This window comes from Carassius auratus, unplaced genomic scaffold (genome assembly GCF_003368295.1).
Source record: "Carassius auratus strain Wakin unplaced genomic scaffold, ASM336829v1 scaf_tig00216545, whole genome shotgun sequence".
NCBI lineage: Eukaryota > Metazoa > Chordata > Actinopteri > Cypriniformes > Cyprinidae > Carassius > Carassius auratus.
In genome coordinates, this window is record NW_020528624.1 from 1,123,798 (window position 1) to 1,146,165 (window position 22,368).

At 36.5% G+C, this 22,368-nt stretch overlaps 1 protein-coding gene across 1 annotated transcript; it reads left to right on the plus strand.

Annotated features, from left to right (window-relative positions):
• Nucleotides 1-20,958: 20,958 nt before the first annotated feature.
• Nucleotides 20,959-21,909, plus strand: LOC113098376 (olfactory receptor 52B6-like). Its single transcript, XM_026263413.1, has one exon. The coding sequence runs from the start codon at nucleotides 20,971-20,973 to the stop codon at nucleotides 21,907-21,909; it is 939 nt and encodes a 312-aa protein (XP_026119198.1). The 5' UTR covers nucleotides 20,959-20,970.
• The last annotated feature ends 459 nt before the right edge of the window (nucleotides 21,910-22,368 follow it).

The following is a 22,368-nucleotide window of genomic DNA, read 5'->3' on the forward strand; positions in this document are numbered from 1 at the left end:
GAAGTTGTTTGTTTGGACTGAGTTAGAACAGAAAGCTTTCAATTCCCTGCAACATGCACTTACAAATGCTCCAATTCTTTCTTACCCAGATTTTTCAAAAGAGTTTTTACTCTTCACAGATGCTTCTAACACAGCCATTGGGTGTGTTCTATCTCAGCTGCATGCTGACAACAAAGAAAGTGGCATTGCTTATGGCAGTCACATCTTGACACCTACTGAGAAACGATGGTCAACATATGAAAGGCAGTTGTGGTCTATTGTTTGGTCCATTCGTCACTTCCGTCAATATCTCATGGGTCATTCTTTTCGAATAATTACTGACCACAAACCTTTGCTTAATCTGAGAAGAATGGTTTTGAATGGTGATCCAACGGGGAGCAGAGCAAGGTGGGCTCTCGAGATTGACTTCTATGACTGGACCATTGAGCACTGACATGGTCACAAAAATGCCAATGCTGATGCCTTGTACATTTTGTTTCTACTTCGACGCAGACTGAGGTAGCCAAATCACATCCTACTTCTGCACAGCCTGTTTCTTCTGGTGTGGGTTCTGGGTTTGAGCCTTCAAACTCTGCGCTTTCTGCCTTTTCCAGGGTTACATGCCTGGGTATGGATAATGACGATATGATAAAGGCTCAGGGAGCTGACCCTGTTTTAAGCATTGTCGCTGAATGGGTGTTAATGCAGAAACAACCCCCATATGCAACTCTCAAAGGTGCGGCTAATGGATTTCGGCATTTCTGGAAAGAGTTTGCAAGGCTTACCTTTGTAGATCATATCCTTTGTCAAAGAGTCAGACCCCCGCCAGGTGAACAGATTCTGCAGGTTGTAGTTGCAATTGCAATGCGGCATAACGTGTTTGAGATTTTGCATGGTCATTCACTCTCTGGACATTTCAGTGCACAAAAGACTTTGCAACGTGCTCTAGTGAGATGCTACTGGCCCCACATGTCTAGGGACATTATACAATGGTGTTCCCAATGTCAAGCTTGTGAATCAAGGAAGCCACAAACACCTCATCAGCACGCCCCAATGCAAAACATAGTCACAAGCATGCCTTTTGAAAAGGTTGCTCCTGATCTGATGGAGTTGCCCATTACACAGAAAGGGAATTGGTATGCTCTTGTAGTTATGGATTACTTTACCAAATACCTCAATCTCTATGCAGTTACTGATCAACGTACAACGACTGTCGCCAAGTGACCAAGGCAGACAGTTTGATTCTGATTTGGTGAAAGAACTGTGTTCCCTGCTTGGGATTCGAAAAACATGGACATCTCCATATTTTGCCTTGTCAGATGGAATGGTAGAACGTGCCAATAGGTCCATAAAAGATCAGCTTGCAAAATATCTGTATACTAAAGGTGGGGAATGGGATGACCACTTAAAACAGGTTGAATTTGCCTACAATACTACACTGTAAAACCCGACAAGTTAACTTAACTCAAATCGTTTGAGTAAACCGATTGCCTTGACTGTAATACCTGACAAGTAAACTTAACTCAAACGGTCTGAGTAAACAGATATCCTTAAGTTATGTTAACTCAAACCATTTGAGGAAACCGATTGCCTTAAACCGTTTAAGTTGAAAAAACTAACAGTTATGAGTACTCTGAACTTAATTCAGTTGAGTTCACTGAAAGAAGATATACATTGCAATTAAGTGATTAAGTGATTAATTGAGCTTTAGTGATGAACACCTGCTGTTAACAAACAGAATCACTGAAGAAAAGAGAGAAAGGAACAACAGCTGACTTCAGATACAGCCTTACTCAAACCTGACAAGTTATGTTAACTCAAACCATTTGAGGAAACTGATTGCCTTAAACCATTTAAGTTGAAAAAACTAACAGTTACGAGTACTCTGAACTTAATTCAGTTGAGTTCATTGAAAGAAGATATACATTGCAATTAAGTAATTAAGCGATTAACTAAGTGCTGATTGAGAATTAGTGATGAACAGCTGCTGTTAACAAACAGAATCACTGAAGAAAAGAGAAACACAAGAACTACTACAACTGACTTCAGACACAGACTTAGATGAAATCAACTGAAATAAAATACATGAAATCTCTCAAGATCTGATGAAACAACCCACAAACAGCATCACCAGCTCCACTTATTAATAACCAGACTGACTTTATTTCTGTCAGACGTCTACAGAAGATCTTATTGAGAATGAACTAAGGTTTAGATGTTGATTTATTGTTTAATTCGAAGTAACCATGTTAGAGATCAGTGTTTGCTTTAGTTGGGCTCTTGACCCTTGATTTCTGTCTTAGTCTTTTCTCTGGCTGTTATAACTGTGTGTTTCTAAAACACATTTGTTGTAACTCAAAAGCCCAGAAGAAATGCCATCAGGTGTTAACCTGTACCTAGATGTAGATTGTTATACTTTATATAGGTGATGATAATTATTCATTATTGTTCACAAATATTGATCGGTCAAATCGGAGTCTAATCTCTGATGAAACAAATGTGTAATTAGTAGAAGAAGACCTAATAAAAATGACACTAAGAGCCAGTGATTATGTGATAGTTAATATAAAAATGACTTCATAAACATTTTGTACACATACATTTGTCTTCTATTCCAGTAACTGGTCAAACACAGACATCAATAATCAGAATATGAACCTCAACAATGGTGACAAAAAAACATGCTGCAATGCATGCTGGGTACTATTGTAGTAAAAAAACTCATCCATGGCGCCCAGCATGCTCTGCAGCATTTTTATTTTATTTTTTTATGGTCACCATTGTTGAGGTTCATATTCTGATTATTGATGTCTTTGTGTGACTGTTTGACACCGTAGAAGACCACACTGTTTGGAAAGTCTTTGTATTAACTGCTTATTACAGAACCACTGGCTTTCGAATCACTTTTACTATAATAAATCAAATTACACAACACTTATTTCATCAGAGATTAGACTCCTAGCAGTTCAATAATTGATGATTATCATCACCAATATAAAGTAAAACAACCTACATCTAGGTACAGGTTAACACCTGATGGCATTTCTTCTGGACTTTTGGATTACAACAAATGTGTTTTAGAAACTCACGGTTATAACAGCCAGAGAAAAGACTAAATCAAGGGTCAAGAGCCCAACTAAAGCAAACACTGATCTCTAACATGGTTACTTCAAATGAAACAACAAATCAACATCTAAACCTTAGTTCATTCTCAATCAGATCTTCTGTAGACGTCTGACAGAAATAAAGTCAGTCTGGTTATTAATAAGTGGAGCTGGTGATGCTGTTTGTGGGGTTGTTTAATCAGATCTGGAGAGATTTCATGTATTTTATTTCAGTTGATTTCATCTAAGGCTGTGTCTGAAGTCAGTTGTAGTAGTTCTTGTGTTTCTCTTTTCTTCTGTGATTCTGTTTGTTAACAGCAGCTGTTCATCACTAATTTTCAATCAGCACTTAGTTAATCACTTAATTACTTGAATGCAAAGTTTTAAAACTTACAGGGTTTAAATCAAGGCAATCTGTTTACTCAAACGGTTTGAGTTAAGTTAACTTGTCGGGTTTAACAATGTAGTGTTCATTCCTCAACCAAACATACACCTTTCTTCTTAGCACATGGCCGAGAAGCTCGCCTTCCTGCTGATTTTCTTCTGGATGTTCCCACAGCACCTTCTAGAGCTACCCCAGGAACCCCAAATAAATATGCACATTCTATGCTTGGTCGATTACGTTCTGCTTTCACCACTGTTGCAGACAATATCCAAACAGCTGGAGCACAGCAAAAGCATTACTATGACCGCTATATCCGCCATAAAGCTTATCAGCCTGATGATCTCGTATGGGTTGCTCTTCCAGCTATGTCAAGACGCAAACGCTCTCCAAAATGGACTGGATCACACAGGGTCTTGAGCAGATTGGATTCTTCCACAGGTGACATTGGAGTGACATATAAAGCAGAGATGGGACCAAGTCACACATGTGCAAGTCTCAAGTAAGTCTCAAGTCTTTACCTTCAAGTCTCAAGTAAGTCCCAAGTATTTTTTTCTTGGGCAAGTCAAGTCAAGTCAAGTCACAAGCTATGTCAAGTCAAGTCCAAGTCAAGTCACCTTAATATTGTTATTTTACCTGCAGAATCTGATCTTAATAAAGTTAAAAGACAAGATATAAGTAACTGTCAGTAAATTAAAATAATTTGGATTTGCATTGTAAATACACATGTTCAGTAAAATACATCATGGAATCAAACAAAATTGTAACTTGTAACTTACAGTACAGACCAAAAGTTTGGACACACCTTCTCATTCAAAGAGTTTTCTTTATTTTCATGACTATGAAAATTGTAGATTCACACTGAAGGCATCAAAACTATGAATTAACACATGTGGAATTATATACATAACAAAGTGTGAAACAACCGAAAATATGTAATATTCTTGGTTCTTCAAAGTAGCCACCTTTTGCTCTGATTACTGCTTTGCACACTCTTGGCATTCTCTTGATGAGCTTCAAGAGGTAGTCACCTGAAATGGTCTTCAACAGTCTTGAAGGAGTTCCCCGAGAGATGCTTAGCACTTGTTGGATCTTTTGCCTTCTGTGTGCGGTCCAGCTCACCCCTAAACCATCTCGATTGGGTTCAGGTCCAGTGACTGTGGAGGCCAGGTCATCTGGCACAGCACCCCATCACTCTCCTTCTTGCTCAAATAGCCCTTGATGCCTTCAGTGTGACTCTACAATAGTCAATAGTCATGAAAATAAAGAAAACTCTTTGAATGAGAAGGTGTGTCCAAACTTTTGGTCTGTACTGTACATAACAAAAAAGTATGAAACAACTGAAAATACGTCATATTTATATTCTGTACTGTATATATATATATATATATATATATATATATATATATATATATATATATATATATATATATATATATATATGTATGTATGTAATATGCACTTGTCATGATTGGGTAATCGCGGCAGCTACATTTGTTTTTCTGATTAATTGTTTTGATCTATGAGAAAGACAAGGTAATAAAATATTCGGGGCTTATGCCCCCTTAGCCCAACCCTAGCGCCGCCCCTGGAATGCGTTTTTTTGACGGCCTGCTAGCGGATCATTAGGGGCTGTTCACATCACGTCTTCTTTGCGCGCAAGTTCGTTATTTCCAATGTAGGCGCGCGGTATGCGCGCTCATAATGGAAGCAACGCACTCAACATCTAAACTTTTCAGAATGCCGCAAGTGCACCGCAGGTCATGTGACAATAACTAACCAATCAGCTTCATCCTTTCTCGTATCAACGTTGAAAGCTCAGCTAAGATGAAGGAACAGCTGTTCATAGCTGTATATGGATTGCCATTTTGAAATGAATTTAGTAGCAGAGCTACTGCGAGCGATTTTTAGTGCTGCAAATCCATTTATCCTTTGCTGAAATTTCCGCGTCTTCATTGAGAAAGAGCGTGTCATGGATGCTTAGCAACGACAGACGCCCCAGGAGCACTTCTGCCTGAGCGCTTTGGAAAGAAGGATAAAGCGGTGCGACTAGCGTTTTCCACACGTTTTTAGGCGCGAACTATTGAAGACAAAAGCGATGACCCTCGGTACCTCTCAGGCTGACATGTTGTGATGTGATATCTAATTTAAGTGGGCGTGGTGTGTGTAAGGTAGAGAGGGCATGACTGATGATAGTGTCCTGATCCTGTCACGACGCTATTCTCAGCCTGCGCTCCAGCTGAGTAATCAACTTTATTTTAAAAAATAATTTATATATTTTATATTCAAACTGAAAACATGATGTAATTAACACTCAAGTCATTCAAGTCATCGTGTCTCAAGTCAAGTCAAGTCCCGAGTCTTTAACTTCCAAGTCCGAGTCAAGTCTCAAGTCCTAAAAATAGCGACTCGAGTCGACTCGAGTCCAAGTCACCAAGTCACAAGTCCCCATGTCTGATATAAAGTGTTAGATCGGTTTGATACTAGGTCAAAGCCTAAACTGATTCACTATAATCGGCTAAAACCTTACCGCTCTGTGTGGTCCCCTGAACCACGTCCAGTCTGATATCCCATCAAAGTGGACGCCCTCCACTTATAGCGCTATCAGGGTCCAGACCTTATGTTTTTCAAGATTCATCTTTGCCCAAGTCTGTAAGACCCATTCAACAAGTACAAAAAGGGATGGTACATTACCTCCTCTTCAGAATGAAATGTCTGAGGGGTCTAGAGCTTCATTGCCAGTAGAAATCTCTTTTGAAAAACCAGCAGAGGGCATGACAACAAGGTCAGGACGTTCTGTGCGTCCTCCAATACGTTATAGGGAATTATAATGTTTATTTTTTTCATTTATCTCTATAGTTTTTCCTTTCCATTTGATAATACATTTCGGAGTATGGCATTTTGACAGGTATGGTAGAAAACAGTTTAAGAATGTCAAATGAGGCCAGAACAATAACACATTCAAGTTGTAATTTGTATGTTGTAAAAGTTTACTGTTGTTGAAATTTTTGAATTTTTGAATTTTTTTTTTTTGTTTTTTTTGTGATTTGTGTTGGAATTACAAAGGTCTGGAAATCTTACGTTGTTACATATGTATGATTTTGTTGTGTTTCTTTCAGGAAACGAGGATGTTATTTTCTAAGTTCAAATTAAACCATTTTATTTTTGTGTTAGAAATGCCCCATGTTAAAAGTGTCTGTTGTTATGAGGACTTTTATTCTGATGGGGCGGAAGACGAAAAAAAGGAGAGAAGTGAGGAGTTTGTGAACCAGAGAATAAAGTGGGGAAAAAGAACTCGTCAGTATTCGAGGGTTTTATTTCTATAAACAATCAATTAAAGCCCCGAAAACACCCACAAGCACTTAAGCAAGCGTTACAATAGTATTAAAGCTGAGCTTTATACGATAAATAGCAGCCTTACATAGTTTCCGTTATTGCTGTCAATGTGTGTGAGAGAAGAGTCCAGGATGTGAGAGATGGCATCATCAGTGGATCTGTTTGGGCGACAGGCAAACTGAAGAGGTTCTAAAGTATCCGGGATGGAGGAGCAGATGAAATTTTTTAACCAGTCCCTCAAAGAGCTTCATGACTATTGATGTGAGGGCAACTGGACTAAAGTCATTCAGACAAGAGGGTTTATTGATCTTAGGCACAGGGATGATGTCAGATTTTTGAATGAGGTGGGAACCACCAGTGTAGCAAGAGACTCATTAAAAATGGATGTAAACAAACCAGCGAGCTGATCAGCGCAGGACAGCAGAACACGGCCAGAAATTCCATCAGGTCCGGCTGCTTTCCTTATTCATTTTTTTCTTATTTCCTTATCCTTATACATTCACTCGCTTTAGAGCCCTCCGAACCTTGTCCTTCGACACAGTGATCACATGATGATCGCTGATCTGACTGCTGCTTCCTGGCGCGCTGATCGGCAGACATGTATTTATGTCCTCATTGAAACGGCAGATACTGAAATTACTGCAAGCGTCATGCGCTTTAGTCTATGTAGTAAAAAAACCAGCACGTCTCTGCCATTCATTCATTCACACAGAGACGCGCAGGATTCATATTTCAACCAACTTTTGTAGCTTAACATTTAAAGATACTGGTCCATATGCTAACTTTGACAAATTCCGTGACTGTCCATATTAAAATGTAAGTTTTATTTTCATGTCTGGATTTGCGTCAAGAACCGGGTTGACTCGGTACCACCGGTACTTAAAGAAACCTGGTACCGTGACATTTTCATTTTTCTGTACCGACTTGGTACCGAAGTACCGGGTCTTTTGACAACACTAATTCATACTATATCATAAATATGATATATATATATATATATATATATATATATATATATATATATATATATATATATATATATATATATATATATATATATATATATATATATATTTTTTTTTTTTTTTTATATGAATTTAATATATACTCTTTAAAACTTTAGCCTGGCATACTGTATGTATATGTAAATGCACTGGAAGTTTTTTTTTTTTTTTTTTTTTTGTGTATTTTGAGGTTTACATACCTTGCTCTGAAGTGTACTGACAAATACAGTATGACTCACTGACTTATTAACTGCTGCCCCATCAAAAATGTATTATCTGGCCTTTTGTTTTGTTATTTATTTATTGTTGTTTTTTACAAACTAGAACCAGTTTCAGTAGTTACTGTATATGTCTAATAGAGTACTACCTGTATAACTGCCTTCCTTTGTTATATAGTTTTTGTAGTATATGCATTTGCAAACTGTAAATGTATTGCTTGTCAAGTGAATGGTTAGTATATTAAAATACAGCAACATTAAACTTTATATTTTTTAAGCACAATAAAAAAAAATACTGAAACATGTTCTAGTAAAGATATCATGAATGTTGTTAATAGTATTGTTCATGCAATAGGAATCTCTTGTGCATGTTTTCAAAAATAACATTTCTATTTCTAAGTCCATTTGTCATATATTTATCTGGCTAAGTATATCTTAATACAGAAATAACAATACATGTTTAATAGTTGTAATATTTAGTTCACGCAAAACTGAGAAAAGGCCATACTTGAAAATAGTCAAATGACAGTGACACCAGGTGTAAAAGATTTTATTTATTTGTGTATGTTTTTATAATTTTGAGGCAAAACCAGTGGCTACAATTGTCTTTGCATTCCTTTTAAAGATGGAAACATGGTTTATATAACTTGCTAACACTATGGCTTTTTGAATGTGCATAACTGCAGACTTATAATAACCCATCAAGATCTTGGAAGAGGAAGACTTAATTTCCTTAAGAGATTACAATAATTATTGCTTGTATTATCACCAAACAACTATCAAGCCACTGCAATACATTTCTCCATTTCCTCCACAATGGCATTTTCTAATTCATGATAAATAATTTGCTTTTGTGCAGTAATTTTCAAGCATACAGGTTTTTAAAAATTCATCGAACAGCCTTTTTGTCCTACCTGAAGACTGTTTTGCTTCTGTTCAATCACATCATACCGTGCAAGTTAACTTGATTTAAAGAACTCAAGATTCACAATAAGAAATTAAGGCTTCAAGTGTGGGTCGGTACATGGGCTTTGAGCCAGTCTTGTTGGGGGCACATGAAGTAGGCTCAAGGAATCACAGAGGAAGTGGCTGACATGAGGCCGAGCATCCTCTGGCATTACTTCATCTTGCCTGAATCTATAACTGTCCCCAGGAAGGTAACTCACTGGCTGGAAAACAGAGAGCTCTTGGCAAAATTAATTTTTACCTATACTGATCTGTTTATTTGTTTATTTATTTATTTGGGTCCCCATTAGCTTCCACAATGTGGTTGCTAGTCTTCCTGGGGCCCATAATGTGCTGAAACGTATGTACAATTAAAAATACACAAATATAATATACATATAACTTACATATAACATAACCACATGTATACATTTATCCACATATACACATTCACACACATACAACATTTAAAAATGTCAGTACCTATATAAGTCACAAATTAACTGGTGTAATGCTATTAATAATAATCTGTTTTAGAGTCTTCTTAAAATTACATATGTTGGATATATACCTTGTTCTTAAGTCCAATTTATTCCAAGCAGATGACGATCTAACTAAAACTGTTCTTGTCATACAATTGGACCTTGCGGATGGAACCACTAACACACCTGAGCTCACCTGACGCGTAACATGTGCGTGACAATTCCCACTAAAAACCAATTTATCTACAAAAGATTTTGGATTGCTTTTAAATAGAGCATTGTGCATATAACAGAGAAGACTTATATTAAGTTTGTCCTCCACCTTTAGCCAGCCCAAACAGGTATGCATTTTATCCACACTGGAGCGAAAAGAGCAACCAAGGGCTACTCTTGCGGCTCTGTTCTGAACAATTTGTAATTTTTTCAGATGTCCCTGTGCAGCGCTGGACCAAATTACTGGGCAGTACCCCAGATGTGACAGAACTAAAGATTGGACAACTGTTTTCATAACTAATGGTGGACAATATACTGAACATCTCCGGGAAAAAGCAATGCCTTTGGCCATTTTAGACACAATGTGGTCAATCTGATCAGCCCAAGAGAGCTGACTATCCAGCTTCACACCCAAGAGTTTAGTCTGACTCACCTGCTCTACCACAGATGTATCAATAATTAGATTTAAGTTGCAAGGCTTGCCAAGCATACGTTTAGTACCAAAGACTATACATTTAGTTTTAGATATATTGAGAGCTAGTTTATTAAGTTTCACCCAATTTGTAATGGCATTAAGTTCATTCTGCAAGGTACAACTTATATCAGTAATTGTAGGTGATGCATAAAACATTGTAGCATCATCTGCATACAGTACAACATCTGCTCTTGAAACAGCATGTGGCAAATCATTGACAAACACAGAAAACAACAATGGACCCAAACAGCTGCCCTGAGGAATACCACATGACAACTGTTTACAATCAGAAAAGCTCCCGTTGAAAAATACCTGCTGACTTCTACCAGAGAGATAACTGCCTATCAAAGACACAGACTGATGTGAAAACCCATAGCACTTAAGCTTAGACAGTAAAATGTCATGGTCAATAACATCAAAAGCTGCTGTGAAATCCAGCAGCACAGCACCCACAAGCTTTTTGTCATCCATAAAAGTTAGCCACTGGTCTACCATTTGTACCAATGCAGTGTTAGTGGAGTGTCCTGGCTTATAAGCATGCTGTGAATTGGAGAGCAAATTATTTGATACAAAGTACTGCATCATTTGATTAAAAAGTAACTTTTCAAATATTTTGCTCAATATAGGTAAAATGTTAATTGGTCTACAATTTGATTCAGTGAGACCTAATCTATCATCTTTCAATAAAGGTATAATTTTAGACTGCTTCCAAATTTCCGGAAACACCCCACTTATCACAGATCTATTAAAAATGTGACTGATAGGCTTGCATAAGATATTAGCAACAGTTTTAAATATTTTGCCATCCAAGTGATCTATACCTGCAGTTTTTTCCTCCGGGAGAGAAAGCAACATCTTTTCAACAATTTCCTCTTTAACTGTACCAAATATCAATGAACAAGATTTATTCCTCATAATGTTCTTCACATTACTACAAGGTGAATCCTTAGGGTATGATAACATACTAGATCTTAAATTTGCAGTTTTCTTTATAAAAAAGTCATTCAAATGATTTGCTATATCTAAAGGTTTAGTGATTATTTCTGCTGCTGTTTCCAAATACATATTATAACATTTTGGTTTTTTACACATTATTTCATTTATAACTTTCCACAATTGCTTACTATTATTTGATGAGTTACTAATCTTTTGGCTAAAATATATTTTCTTTTTTAATCTATTTAATTTTGTCACTTTATTTCTCAACTTACAATAATACCTTTCATCCATATCACTTTTAGATTTTAGAGTTTCAGCTTTGGCATTATCCCTTTCCCTCATTATAGATTTTAGCTCTGCATCTAACCAAGGAGCATTATTGCTTTTTATCGACCTTTTTCTAATTGGTGCATGTTTGTCAACTATTTTCACAAACCTATCCATAAAAATACGTAAAGAAGCATTAACATCCTCCTCGTCACAAACCACCGACCAACTGGACCTCTCAACATCTTCCACAAACGAATTAGGATCGAATGTTTTATAAGACCTGCGATAGACAATCCTTGCACCAAATTTAGGTAATTTAGTTTTCTTTGTTGTGATGATTAAATTATGATCACTGCATCCTACTCCAACTGAGATGACCTGTGAACACAACTCATACACATTGGTAAAAATGTGGTCAATGCATGTTGATTTAAATTTACCATTCAAAGAAATTCTTGTGGGTTGTGTAACAATCTGCTTAAGGTTAGAAGCATTAGTTATAGTAATCATCTTTCTACGTAAATAACACTTCTTTGAAAACCAATCAATGTTGAAATCCCCCAAAAGAAAGATATCTTTGGTTTGAGCAGATGCCTTCTCAATGTTATCACATATCTTTTCCAAGTAATCTATATTTGAACTGGGAGGTCGGTAACAGCAGCCCACTAAAATGGGTTTGTTAAACTGAATATTTAACTGTAACCATATCATTTCAATATCGCTGCCCATCAAATCTTCCCTTGGAGTGACTGCAATATTTTCTCTAATATAGAATGCAACACCCCCACCATTTTGATTTCTATCTTTTCTAAATAGTCTGTACCCCTCAACAGCTAGCTGTGAATTATCAAAACTGCGGTCTAAGTGTGTTTCTGATAAGGCCAATACATGAATCCCATTGGAACAGATGTTTATAATTTCATGAACCTTATTTCTGAGACTACAAATGTTCAAATGAGCTAAAACTAAACCTTTCTTAGGCAAGTTTGAAAGTAAATTTGACATATTAATAAGATTAAAACATCAAAACAAAACCATCAGGATAAGAATCTAAATAAAGGTCATAAGCAGTTAGTCAGATGCTTGCTTTTGTCCATTTGCCGGCCAAATTATAAGCTTATCATACCTTAAGCTGGCTCTTTCACCTTTCTCTCTTGCCTCTTTCAGTTTTGGCAGCAGTTCACGTCTCCTTTGCTGCACCAAATCAGAAAAGTCTTCATTGATATAAATGTTTGTACCCTTTAATTTCTTGGTGGAGGAAAGGATGCGCTGTCGGTCTTTCAATCTAAGAAGCTTCACAACAATTTTTCTTGGCTTTCTTCCCTCATGGAATTGGCCAATCCGGTGGACCCTTTCCATCTCAATTGTAGAACTATCCAGACCCAAGTTATTAGACAGCATTTGTTGAATCTTCATTTCTAATCCACTAATTGTTTCGCCTTTTTCCTCATCGATCCCATCAATTAGTAGATTAGATCTCCTTAACTGATTTTCAATGTGATCCAGCTTCTCAAACAGATCCTCCAATTCCTGCTTTGATTTTAAAATGCTGCTCTCAAATGATCGAATTTTTATATCAATGTCATTCTTCTTAGCTTTCATCTCATCCATGATGCCTTGTGTGAACTGTAGACTAGTTTTTAGTTCTTGTACATCTCTAATCACACCATCCAACCTTTTCGCATTTCCATCCATAATAATTTGAATGAAACTCTTGAAGTTGTCCTGTTGTTGTTTTAACATTTCCTTATAAAATTCTCTCTGCTGATCCATCATGTGGGTCAACACACCCATAGTTACAACTGTATCATCCTCTGATGGTTGTTTACTACCTTTGGGAGGCATGATTCCACAATCTTACCAAGATGTACTAAGATAGGAGTGGCAGGCCCACCAAACCCAGAAGCCTCTCAAACAGTTGAAACAATGAAAACAGTCCAATTCACTCGCCGCACAAGTCCAATATTCAAAATGTGAAGACTAAATGCATATATTGACCAAATGTTGACCTTAAAGTAATGGTCCAATATGTGATTACAATGATTTGTATTAGATTGTAGAGAGCTAGAGACCTCAGAGACAGAGCATGGCAGCCATCTTGGATGGCTTAATTTCCTTAAGAGATTACAATAATTATTGCTTGTATTATCACCAAACAACTATCAAGCCACTGCAATACATTTCTCCATTTCCTCCACAATGGCATTTTCTAATTCATGATAAATAATTTGCTTTTGTGCAGTAATTTTCAAGCATACAGGTTTTTAAAAATTCATCGAACAGCCTTTTTGTCCTACCTGAAGACTGTTTTGCTTCTGTTCAATCACATCATACCGTGCAAGTTAACTTGATTTAAAGAACTCAAGATTCACAATAAGAAATTAAGGCTTCAAGTGTGGGTCGGTACATGGGCTTTGAGCCAGTCTTGTTGGGGGCACATGAAGTAGGCTCAAGGAATCACAGAGGAAGTGGCTGACATGAGGCCGAGCATCCTCTGGCATTACTTCATCTTGCCTGAATCTATAACTGTCCCCAGGAAGGTAACTCACTGGCTGGAAAACAGAGAGCTCTTGGCAAAATTAATTTTTACCTATACTGATCTGTGAGTGGTGAGTTCCTGTTTTAATCTGGCTAACACAAGCCAATTGTTGTAATTCATAATGTGGAATCACATCTGCCTCAGAAGGGAAAGAGCCTTGTCCTGCATTTTGTACAAGTGTGTGAACGGCTGCTTCATAAGCAGTTCAGATGCTTGAGATTGAGGATGCTCAATGTATTTCTTGGAACAAGGAAGTAGTAGCTGTAAAAGCCTGACTCTCTGCTAACTAGCGCAACCATTTCCATAGCTCCTCAATGTATGGTTTTTAGAACTCAGCTTGGAGTTGTCAACTTTCAAAGCCTTCGCAAGAAGGCGTGGAACTGACATCTGTGGGCAGACGAAAGCTTTCTTTGAGGGCAGTCAGGTTTCAGTGGGACCTGTCTCTCTCCTGTTCCTCTCTGCATATGGATTAGAACAGCATATGAGACTGAGGGTCCACTCGGGTATGGCGTCCCTGGCACTTAGGAAACACGTAGCATTTCGCTGCCTGGAAGTGCTGTGAGAGACCAGGCTCAGACTTGACTTGAGGCCGGGTCATTGCCAGTGCAGGCTTACCAGGCTGGTAAAAGGATGGAGCCTTCTGACTACTTGAAGCAGTCCAATGGAATTTAAAACGTTGCGATTTTGACCCACATAGGAATGAAAACTTTATGAGAAAACTGTAACTTAACACACTATATACTTAAGCACATTAAGTTTTAGGTAACAGCATAAAACAGCATGTTATCACTTATTTGTTTTACCATTTACAAATAAGTTCATAACTTATATTTGTTCAGAGATGGAATGCACAAAACTTGTTACACAGATCCCAGCTGCTTTAAGTGTAGTTTATGACTAAGTGTAGTCTAATTCTTTTAATAATGGCTTCCTTTATTTTTGAGTTTTTACACCATACATGATTGGATTTATAATAGGAGACAAAATAAGAACATACAAAGAGAGTATAACACGGACTGTATAAGGCACATGACGCATATTGAATCGACTTTGGAATATTTCAAAGCAAATACCTATTACAAAGTTTAGTAATGCTATTAGATGTGGGACACATGTACTGAATTTAACTCGATTTGTTTTTGACAACTTCAAGCAGATGAAGATGATCCTAACATAAGTATAAAAAATTATGAAAACTGGTAGGATAGTAAGGGACATCATAACAACACCATATATATTATTACTTAAAGTATCAGAGCATGCTAGTTTCACAACAGAAAAATTGTCACAGTAGACTTTTTCAATAATTACTCCACAAATGTTAAGATTTCCTGTAATTGAGATAGTGATGGTCGATCGCACAAATGGCAAAAGCCAAGAAACTACAACACCTATCGCCACTTTTGCTGGCGTGACTATTTTTTCATATTCTAAAGGATAGCATATAGATATATATCGATCATAAGCCATAACTGTTAAGTTTGTTAGGTCACAGCCACCATAGGTAAATAAACTAAAGATTTGCACAAGGCAAGAAAGCCATGTTATTCGATAACTCTCTGTCAGAATTTTAGTCAAAACAAAAGGTGTAACAGCAGATCCACCATATAAATTAATACAAGCCAAATTGCAAATGAAGATGTACATGGGCTTATGTAGCCCTCTTTCAGCACATATTACATAGATGAGTAAACTGTTAGAAATTATCATGACTGGGTACAGTAAAGATAGCACAATCACAAAAATATACCTTTGGTCATATATTCCTTTGTATCCATCCAGTATGAAAGAAATATTTTTCATGACAGCTCAATTTCCTAAATGGAGAAAATCATAGATAATGAGTCATTTAAAAGCAGTTTTTGTCCTTTAAACATGATAAAAAAAAAGGGTTTATAAGACACTTAAACATTTTACTCTACATAAAATGACAACTTAAATGCACATACAATACAATGAATACAATAAATGTATACAATAAGCTTTAGCCTAAAATATTACTACTACTACTACTACTACTAATAATAATCATGTACACAATATAACATGAAATAAATAAATAAATAAAATAAATAAATAACATACTGATAACATTGCTGTACCTTCCTGTAATTTTTTGTATTGGTTAATATTTTCTGTCTATTACAGAATGACTCCATGCAACATGAAATGGCTCTATTTAAATTCTAGTGAATGAAAAAAATAAAAACAAATAACTATGCAAATTTGTTATACTTAGTTCATTAAAAAGGATGTGTGTGCTTTTCTGTCATGTAAAGCCACAAAAATGTTGTAAACATAGTTGCATCATAAAACGTGTTCCCTTCCTCATCAACCCCTATCATCGATGCATATCATCAAGGGAAACATGCATTGTCAAAAGTGGAAACAAGTGGAGGTTTTGAACAATGTAATTGTACTGTAATTTTATTTTTTCCAATACAATCATCGAGTAAACTGTAGCAGAGAAAGCTTAGTCCTTAAAAAAAATCCAAAATGCAAATCCAAAGTTGTCCTATTTGCTGTGTGTGTGTTGGTTGCAGCAACATTATCAGGATGAAAATGTTATGGTCTTTCAGGTTCTCGAGCCCCAAATATTGCAGGGTTTCCAGTTTAGCTGCTGTGATTAGATAACAAAAGCCATAAATGGTATGCATCATTGGAAGACATTTACAGAAATTTTACCATATATAGACTATAGATATATAGACAGGGTACAATTGTTGAGACTACAAATATATATATACACACTGAATTAAAATTTATTAAATCCTTTTCATTTTCACATTTTACAACATTTCATTTCAAACACAATGTCTAACTGTGACTTATAAACAAGCATCAACTGAGTAAGTGTCATTTGCCTGAAAGTCCATTTCATCTCGACGTTGGTTACTTCTATGCCTGCTTCTGATATTTTCTGAAGGACCTCTTCAGTTGAAAGCCCTGTAAGAACCATGAGTAACTGTGCTATGACTTCATCTATGCCAAAAGAAACACTGCAGACTGGATGTTCTTTTAAATTGAGATTCAAGCAGTCAGTCAGGGCTCTACATATTTGACACATGGCTTAGCAGAGGCGGTCTCTTGATATTGTATCTTAACCTTTAAAAGAGACGGTACATATATATACCTTTTAATGCTTGGGAATGTATGTGTACATTTTTTACCCTCAAAAAGGTACATACATGTACCTTGAGGTTCAATAATAAGCCATATGGGGTAGTGTAGATTGTACCTTGGGGAACAAAAATTGACTCCTACAGTACCCCTATTTCTGACACCAACCACAGCACAGGAATTCTGCTTCTGATACCGCCCTGTCAAACTGGCAACAATATGTGATAGTCTAATCATACAGACACTGTGTGCACTGGTAAACTGAGAATTTTTGTTTTTTATTCTGTTAATTGAGTTGAGCCGCCTATAAAAATGCCGGACCTGAGGAAGGCTGCTAAAGCTAGCGAACCAGCAGAAAGCACGAGCTCGGGGCAGTCAGCTATATTGCAAGCAATAAATTCATTAAGAAATGAACTGGTGGCGAAAATGGATGAGAAAGCAGAAATGCAAAATGAAGAAATACGCAAGCAAATCAGTGGTTTGAGAGACGAGCTGAAGGGTGCAATCGATCAGGCTAACACCAAAGCTAACGCGCTAGAGGAGCGCACCGCAGGCTTGGAAACTGCAGCTAACACTCATTCGGATGCTATTGCTAATCTGGAGCAGCAGGTGGCTGAACTGAAAAAAGAGGTGGTAAGTTTGGTGGCGAAGGCTGAGGATTTGGAAGCAAGATCACGGAGATGTAATTTACGCATCTTTGGGGTTAAAGAAGGACGAGAGGCAGGCGTTTCAGCGAGCACCTTTGTTGCAAAACTTTTACAAAAAGTGATGGGCCTGGACGAGTCGCCCGTTATTGACAGGGCTCACCATACTTTGCAGCAAGCCCCGGGAGATGGGCAGCCACCGAGAGCCTTTGTCGTCAAGTGCCATTACTATCAAGAGAAGGAAAGCATTCTACGAAAGGCTGTTACATCTCCAAAACTTGTATCTGAAAATGGCGACACTATCAGAGTGTTCCCTGATTACACACAGAATGTGGCGCGACGGAGAGCGGCTTTCGGACAGGTGAGACAGTTATTACGGCAATGCGAGGGAGTAAAATATGGGCTGTTGTATCCTGCAAAACTGAGGATTACGACTCGGGACGGCCAGCAGAAGAGCTTTACTGACCCAGAGAAGGCGGTTACCTTCGTCAGGGGACTTATGAGTGATTAATATGGGTGTCTGTTCGACTACACACCTCGATATATTTGGTGGGAGTATTTGAGTGAACCAATTATTGTTGGGGATCAATATTGCTGCAATGTAATGCCATGGGACATTGGATCAGTTCAGTGACATTGGGCAATGGGTGTACTGACGGCTAGTTGAATATGCGGATTGAGTTTTTTTTTTTTTTTTTGTCTCATTCAGAACTGTCTTCTAATGTAGGAATAAGTATGGATAATTTGACTGTTTTAAAGTAGGCCTATTATTATATATCTATTCATTTAAGTACTTATTTTCTATTTTTCTTTATATATAATAATTCATTTGTCTGCTTGGTTTTTCATGTTTCACTCAGAATCGTTTTCTAACAAAGTACTGATAACCCCTTTTTTTATTATTATTATTATTTACTTAACGCTCATAAATGCAGTCATTTATTCATTTTTTTTTTTTTTTTTTTTCTTTCTTCTTTCTTTTTTCCATGTACACAGAGCTATTGAGTAATGGTTCTAATTAATCTTGTTAATGTTATAGATGTTTGGCTAAATGGCTATTATAAGGTTTGTGTGGGGCCTCAGCTCCACTCGGTAAGTTTTATTTTCTTCTTTCTATGAAACTTCATAGTGGCTTGGGAGGTTGGGGGGGGTGCAGTCTCTCATTTGGGGAGGGACCAGCAGGGGCTTGTGTTGTTAATGGGTGATTTAAAAGTTTTCTTTTTACTTTGCACGGTTTGTTTTTTTTCTGTCTTTGTGCCTTTGTTCCTTTCCCCTTTACCTTCTTTCTTTTTCTTAGAGTTGGAGATGAGTTTTCATTATAGCACTGAGTTGGACTTTATCAGCCATGGGTTCTGCAGAAGGGGACTCAATCATCCTGTAAAGCGAAGTAATGTGTTTTCACATTTAAACAAATTGAAAGCAGTGATAATATTCCTACAGGAAACACACCTTCACACAACAGACATTCCTAAATTAAAGAGAGGATGCGTATTACAGGTCTACCACTCTGAATTAAATTCTAAATTTCGCGGTACAGCCATCTTGATTGGCAAAAATTTAAAATTTATACAAACCAGTGTTATTAGTGATAAATGTGGGCGTTTTGTTATTGTCCAGGGCAGACTTTATAACGTGCCGGTGGTCCTAGTTAGTGTGTACGCTCCAAATTGGGATAACCCAGACTTTTTTAAAGAACTGTTTGGCCGTATACCAGAGCCGGGCACACATCATCTGATTCTGGGAGGAGACTTTAATACGGTTCTTAAACCTTCTCTAGACCGTTCCAAAGCATTTACAGCCCCTCCTTCTCCCTCTAAATCTGCAACTATTATAAATGCTTTTTGCGGTTCTAGTGGTGTAGTAGATCCATGGAGATTTGAGAATCCTACGTTAAAGGAGTTTTCCTTTAAAAAAATGCCCATCTCTTCTGTCTCTTAAGGTACAGTGGGAGGAGGATCTAAACATAGAATTGACGGATGAAATTTGGCAAAGAGCTATACATAAAATATACACATCGTCTATCTGTGTTAGGCACAGGTTGATACAATTCAAAGTATTTAATCGCCTGCATCTCTCTAGGACCAAATTGGCCAAAATATATACTAATGTGGATCCCAACTGTACGCGCTGTCACCAAGCCCCTGCCTCTCTGGCTCACATGTTTTGGTCATGCCCAAGCATAGGCACATTCTGGTCTGAGATATTTAATACATTCACCTACATCTGTAAAAAGAATATGGATCCAGATCCTATAATTGCAATATTTGGGGTGGTACACGGTAAATTTGGGGTATCATGAGGCCAATCTCAATTGATAGCATTTTCTACACTGTTAGCTCGTCGACTAATTCTTACAAATTGGAAATCTTCCTCACCCCCAAAACACTCACGTTGGGTGTGCAAAACTATGTCCTTCCTCCGCCTTGAAAAGTTAAGAACTATAGTCCAAAACTCAGCAGAAAGGTTTCAGAATATATGGCAACCTTTCTTGGATTATTACGAAACTGCATTTGATGCTAATTCTTTAGATTAAAAAAAAAAAAAGGTTGTCATCTCCTCTTTTCCCCTTTCTTTTTTTTTTTTTTTTTTTTTTTGGGTGCTCTGTGTGCATTCTCAATAATTGTGCGAACCTTGGATGCCAATCTGCGACGAAAGGAGTTATGTGAGATAATGTATAAAGTATGAGGTTTGTGGATTGGGATGCCTTGTATGACATAAGAGAATGTATGTCGGTTTGTGTTATGTACGTTTAAAACAATAAAAACACTTTGAAATAAAAAAATAATCTATTGAGTGGTGCAAATTATTTTGTATTTATTTTTTATTTGAAAATGTTGATGATGCCCTTAACAATTGACACTGATTTAAGTGTATTTAGTTAGTTTGTTGTTGTTTTCATTGTTGTTGGACATTATTGCATTTCTGACTCTGCTTCTGCCATCAGAAGCCTGAAATTAATTACGTGAACAGCCACGTCAACATTCCCTTGTGTTTGTGTCCTATATTATAAATTCAGATGCTTCACTAGCACAACATAATGTTTTACTTTATGATGAGAATCTGTTTTCTAATTTATTTTATTTGTTGTAGGGTGATACTTTTGTCTTGTTTTTGATTTACCTCGAATTTTGTTCATGTTCATGTAAGTTTACATGACTGTTTCAATTTTTTTTTTTTCACTGACAATCTGGCCTCTATAAAAACATCTCACCATTTGTGATAATATTTATTTTATTATTAAATTAAATTATATGCAAAAAATTCATTATTGAGAAAGTACAGTATACGATTTTCTTCTATCTGTTAGTCTGAACGGCAAAATGGAAAATGGTGCAAATTTTACATCCATCAGACTGACCGGATATCTTAATTTAGAATTCAAGATTAAGTACTTTTTGTTTGCTGTGATAACTGTGCTGTATTCTACAATCCTATTTGCCAATAGCTTTCTTATTGGTGTCATTTGTTCAGCAAAACCCCTTCATAAACCAATGTATGTGTTTCTCTGTAGTCTGTGTGTTAATGAATTGTATGGCAGCACAGCTTTATTTCCTTCCCTTCAAGTTCATCTGATTTTGAATAACAATGAGATTTCTCTTATTTACTGTTACTTGCAGATATTTTGCATTTATACATATGCAATGATTGAATTTTGTAATTTAGCGGTCATGTCTTTTGATAGATATGTTTCAATTTGTTATCCATTACAGTATAACAGAATCATGACCCCTTTTAGAGTGGGTGTGTTAATTGTTTTGGTGTGGTCATATTGTTTTGTTCAATTTTTTATTCTTTTCTCTTTTAATTTTAAGCTGCAACTCTGTGGAAACAGTATGGAAAAAATATGGTGTGACAATTATTTACTTGTGAAACTTGCTTGTTCAAAAACCTCTTTGAATAATACTTATGGCATTTATGTTAATGTGATGACAGCAATAATTCCATTGATGCTAATTATTTTTTCATATACAAAAATTCTAAAAATATGTATGAGTTCTACTAAAAAAGCTAAGCAGAAGGCTCTAAGCACCTGTGCTCCGCACATAATATCTCTTTTAAACTTTTCTTTGGGCTGCTTCTTTGAAACAGTGCAAAGCAGGTTTGATAATATCAGAATGCCAGCTCTGTTACGTATAATAATTTCAGTCTATTTCTTGATTTGTCAGCCAGTGCTTAACCCTATTATGTATGGAATAAGACTTAAAAATATCAGAAAAGTATGTAAAAACTTGGTTGAATCAAAAGTGGGTATTACATAATATATATATATATATTATATATATATATATATATATATAATGTATGTGTGGTTCTTTTTCTTTTCTTTTCTTTTCTGTGTTAAGAACAGTCATTATGGTTTTTCAGTGTTTTTTATGTTTCAGATATTAACCTAAAATGTTTAATCAAAACAACATTTATATTATTAACTAATGGTAATATACTGTGTTAATCAGTATGGCACAGAGTATACCTTTTTACTTTGAATCTGACAATAGCAGCAATATTGATATATATATATATATATTCAAAGTAAAAAGGTATACTCTCTATGCCTTACTGATTAACACAGTTACTTGCAGTTGTTTTATTTTGCATAATACAATAGTGTTTCTGAAATGTTAAGTGTGCTGGCTTCATTGCCTACATCTTGTAAAATACCAGCAAGTAACACCATAGTTTCATAGTAGGCTAAGACGGGGTAAAATGCAAGATAGTGT

Coding starts and splice junctions, on each gene's coding strand:
- LOC113098376 (XM_026263413.1), top strand. CDS start 20,971: ATGGAAAATGGTGCAAATTTTACATCCATCAGACTGACCGGATATCTT.